The sequence below is a fragment of the Clupea harengus genome, chromosome 9 (assembly GCF_900700415.2).
Source record: "Clupea harengus chromosome 9, Ch_v2.0.2, whole genome shotgun sequence".
Lineage (NCBI taxonomy): Eukaryota > Metazoa > Chordata > Actinopteri > Clupeiformes > Clupeidae > Clupea > Clupea harengus.
In genome coordinates this window covers 27,450,150-27,455,366 of record NC_045160.1, presented here as the reverse complement: position 1 = coordinate 27,455,366, position 5,217 = coordinate 27,450,150, and the positions used below count along the sequence as shown (strand labels likewise).

The 5,217-nt window shown below is 44.1% G+C and overlaps 1 protein-coding gene across 1 annotated transcript; it reads left to right on the top strand.

Moving 5' to 3' along the window:
* Positions 1–987: 987 nt before the first annotated feature.
* LOC105904070 (claudin-4-like) lies at positions 988–2,062 on the top strand. Its single transcript, XM_012831900.3, has one exon. The coding sequence runs from the start codon at positions 1,257–1,259 to the stop codon at positions 1,878–1,880; it is 624 nt and encodes a 207-aa protein (XP_012687354.2). The 5' UTR covers positions 988–1,256; the 3' UTR covers positions 1,881–2,062.
* The last annotated feature ends 3,155 nt before the right edge of the window (positions 2,063–5,217 follow it).

The window sequence follows — 5,217 nt, the reverse complement described above, 5'->3', positions numbered from 1 at the left end:
GTGATATAGAGAGTGAGTGAGAGAGACAGAGAGAGAGAGTGAGAGAGAGAGAGAGAGAGAGAGAGAGAGTGAGTGAGAGAGAGGAGAAATTCTATTCTATGTATTATCCATCAGTTTTCAGTGTCAGTCTGACTTGTCCTGATATGTACTGTCACAAACCGGAGTGTCACACAGATTGGACAGCTTGTATAAGGGGAAGAAGGAATGTAAAAAGTGGATGTGGAATTGTCACTCATGTGAGCCATTTTTCAAATGAAATATTCTTATAAATGTGTCTTGTATGTGCTGGGTTGAGTTTGTGCTAATTGTGTTCTTCCATCGTATAAAAACACAGCAGTTAAAAATGCTCAAAAGAAATGTCTTCATTCGGCATTCATCTTCCCTTTGGTGTGTTTAACTTGTGATGTCAGCCTGAAAGAAAAGGTTTCAGCCAGTTAATGTCAAGGTGTGACGCCACCGGAGGTGTGGTGCCTCAGAGACCTCAGGCTTTCTTGGGAAATTTGAAAAGCATGTTTAAAAAAACACGTGAACACAAAGACACACAAACACACACACACACACACACACACACACACACACACACACACAAACACACACACACTCAACCCTCTCACACACACACACAGCCACGCACATGTGACATTTACATTTCAAAGGCAAATGAACATTCTAATTTGCATTCAAATATTCAAATATTTGTCAAACCGTTACAAACATATGTCTCCACTTTTAAGCTAAGGTGATCTGAATACTTTAGTTGTCTGAGTTGAGTTGAGCCTGGTTGCCAAGGAAACCAACCGGTCGCTGGGCTGTTAAACCACCCATGACTCATGAGGGGGCGGCAGCTATCTGAGTCTCCCCCAGTGACGAGAGCGAGAGAGAGAGAGAGAGAGAGAGCGAGAGAGAAGAAAAAAAAAGTTTCGTTTGCCCTGGGGGGAATGAGTGACACAGCGGAGGATTTGTGTGCACAGCCCCTCCTTACAGAGACGCATAAAAGGACCTGCTCGCACCCTGCCCAAATATTAGCTCTTACGAGCAGTACCGGCACAGCACCCTCCCCAGAGACACACGCGCATAGAGGACAGCTCCACACACAGTCAAGAGAGGACCTACAGAGAACCACCAGAGACCCGCCAGAGGAACATCACAGAACCGCCAGAGAACCCACCAGAAGAACATCACAAAACCACCAGAGACCTGCCAGAGGAACATCACAGAACCGCCAGAGAACCCGTCAGAGAACCCGCCAGAGGAACATGGTATCAGCAGGACTCCAGATTGGGGGCACAGCCCTGGGCATCCTGGGATGGATCGGGGTGATCGTGGTGTGCGCGCTGCCCATGTGGCGCGTGACGGCGTTCATCGGCGCCAACATTGTCACGTCACAGACGAGCTGGGAGGGCATCTGGATGAACTGCGTGGTGCAGAGCACGGGCCAGATGCAGTGCAAGGTCTACGACTCCATGCTGGCGCTCAGCTCCGACCTGCAGGCCGCACGCGCCCTCACCATCATCTCCGTCCTGGTGGGCGTCGTGGGCATCCTGCTGGCCGTGGCCGGGGGCAAGTGCACCAACTGCGTGGAGGACGAGAGCGCCAAGTCGAAGGTCGGGGTGGCGTCGGGCGTGGTCTTCATCATCGCTGGCGTCCTCTGCCTCATCCCCGTCTGCTGGACGGCCAACACCGTCATCCAGGAGTTCTACAACCCCTTGGTGGTGAGCGCGCAGAAGCGGGAGCTGGGTGCCGCCCTCTACATCGGGTGGGGCGCCTCCGCGCTGCTCCTCATCGGGGGAGGCCTGCTCTGCGCCAACTGCCCCAAGGAGGATACCTACGCCGCCAAGTACTCGGCCGCTCGCTCCGCCGGCTCCAAGGACTACGTCTGAGAGAGAAGAGGAGAGCAGAGCAGAGGAGAGAAGAGGAGAAGAGAGAGGACAGGAGAGAGGAGAAGAGAAGAGAAGAGAGAGGAGGAATAAAAGCTTAAAGAAAAAGACTGGCCTTTGTAAAAAAAAAAATGTTTTGCCACATTTCATTTGTTCTGGAGCTTTAAAAAGCAGGTGAATGCCATGGGAGGGGAGGCTTCCGCCTAAGCCAGGGTGGGAGCAGCAGTCCTTTGTGAAGGTCTTTACCTGGGTGTGCACTCACAGGCATCAGGGAATACCTGCCAAGCGACGCGCTGGAAAGACTGAACGTGGGTGTTGAGTCATCAGTTGTACAGATTTTTATACCATGTTTAATGATCCTTCTATTATTACATCTGTTTTTATTTTTGTATGTGTGATGCAGTGTATATTGTAAATTCTGACTGTTTAAAAAAAAAATCTAAAAGATACAAATGTTAAGACATTGCAATAAACATTTTGAATTTAACATACCTTTCCTCTTCCTTTGTCTTAATGTGTTTAATGTGTTTATACTGGCACAGATGAGCTGATGGAGTATTTAAGTTACTGTCATACCACAGGCTTTCAAACAGGTGCCAGGAGACTAAGAATGGTCCCTTAACGCAAACGAGATGTCATGGTATGTGTGGAACCACCATCTCATTCCCAAATAGTAACTCATTATTGACCAGATCAGATACAAATAATCAAACCAAACGAATTTAGTGGTGGCAGTGGTACAGGAGGTAGAGAAGTCGGTTAGTAATCAGAAGGTTGCTAGTTCGATTCCCTGTCGAAGCGTCCTTGAGCAAGACACTGAACCCCTAATTGCTCCTGATGTGCAGTGTGCCATCAGTGTAAAGGTAAAATGTGTATACATTGTAAGTCACACATATGTAAGTCGCTTTGGATAAAAGCGTCTGCTAAATGACTAAATGTAAAATTTTGTAGTTTACATCAGGTAAACCAATGCCTTTGATGTCTTAAGTGAAGCAAACAGAAACGCTAACTCGTACTGAATTAGCTTAGCAGCAGATCAATCATCCCACTTTTCATTCCAGTAACCAGGCCACGCCCAGTGTCTTTAGAATATGAGGCATTATGTAATTCAGAAGAGCAACCTTGGTTTACGCAAAGGGGTCATTTCCACATTACACACATTATAGTACTTAACTCGCACTAACAGTAGTTACATTCCTGCACTTTTTTTATTTCTCATGTAAAGTAGTATTTATTGTTACACTAGGTCTCTATTGCTCGTAGCTTGATTGTTCTCTTCTTTGTACGTCGCTTTGGATAAAAGTGTCTGCTAAATGACTAAAGGGAAATGTATACAGATGACATGTATGAACAGAAATGCACCCTTGAATTATATTGCATTGTATGTGTTTTAGTGGTGTATAGATATTTCATTTACTAGTGGGAGAGTATTTACTTAGATAATAAAAAGTACAGGGAGGTTTTCAATGTTGAATGTGTTTAAAATGACGAATGGTTAATTTAGCAAACAATACCAAACGAGGCTAACACACGCCACCTACTGCTCTGAGATGCTCCATTTAATAGGCTAGCGTTTGTATTTATAAAGTCAGAAAAGAATCATGACTTAGGACGCACATCTGTAAAATAGCTGGTGGTTCAATGCTGCCCCCTACTGTAATTCTAGGATGGTATGTCTTCAAGAAAAAAGATAATCTACACATCATTCTTGAATGTGATTCTAGGGTGGTATGTCTTCAAGAAAAAAGATAATCTACACATCATTCTTGAATGTGATTCTAGGGTGGTATGTCTTCAAGAAAAAAGATAAACTACACATCATTCTTGAATGTGATTCTAGGGTGGTATGTCTTCAAGAAAAAAGATAATCTACACATCATTCTTGAATGTGATTCTAGGGTGGTATGTCTTCAAGAAAAAAGATAATCTACACATCATTCTTGAATGCGGGCTCTTTGGAATAGTCCCCTTCTTTTCTAGTGATTGTTTTTTTGGGGGCGAAATGGATGTATTTACCAAATACAAGAAATCCAGGGAGCCCATTACAGTAAGGGTGCTCTTACACGCATGGTCTCATAGAATACTCAATCCAAATGAATGTAAATGTATATAATGTATGTATATTTCAATCCAAATGAATGTAAATGTATATAATGTATGTATATTTTAAGCAATCTGATTGACTGTGTTCTCTACTTTATTGTACACTAGTGCTTAAAACTAGCTTTTTGTTGGTGACAATTTTACAGACATGGATTGTACAAGCTGGCCTGATATCCTAGTAGAAGTTTAAAGAAGTGGGCTATATATAGTCAGACCAGCCCTCATGTGCTAACATGCCTTGGCCTGATATCAGGATGTGTTGTTGAGTCGTGTATCCAATACACACACACACACACACACACACACACACACACACACTGGCTATTGTTCTCCCACAGGAATAGCAGTGAGAGGTGAAATCATTATTGTCATGCAAATAAGTAAGAACAAACGGAGATAGTGGGTCTCATTAGTCATACTGCTCCTAACAACATGGCTCCCATTCATTCTGATCTATCACGGCTCTCTTTTCACCTGCAGGGTCACAGATAAGTGTGTTTGTTCTCTGTCTTTCCCAATAACATATTTCTTTGAGGCAACAATACTATGTTTCAGTTGAATGGTAAACATGAAACATTACAATGACATAAAATACAAATACATTGAAATGTCAGATCTATATGAGACCGCTCTAACAGACCAGTCGCACATCTGGCACAGACTACGGGTGACTCCCCGCTCTAACAGACCAGTTCCACATCTGGCACAGGTCTGGGTGAAACAGACCTTTTTCGTAGACAGACTGGCTTCTGTTCAATGAAAGGCGTAAATTCCTTACAAAACCATGTAACACCGTGATGTGTGTTGTCTGCGAAAAACACAAACACCTGAGCAGTGTGTCCACGCAACATTGAAGAGAGGACATCTTTCCAGGCACAGAAACCAAAAAGGATGATTCCAGCCTTGCGCTAAACCGCTAAAATAATTCTGTCCACGTGACAGATGTCCTAGGCCATGGCATGTATTGATCATTGAAAGCATTCAGACACAAGCACAGGCTGCCTGGACACTGAATCAGTGTTTCCCTGAAGTGCAAAATGAATTATTATTGAAAGTATGATGTGCAAGAAGGGCTTTGGTCCACTACACTCAACGAGTCAGCAGGTTACAGAGTGCAGCCGTCACGGGAGCAAAGGCTTCTTTAACTAGTGTACAATTCAGTGTTTTGTCCATGGGAGCAAAGGCTTCTTTAACTAGTGTTCAATTCAGTGTTTTGTCCACGGGAGCAAAGGCTTCT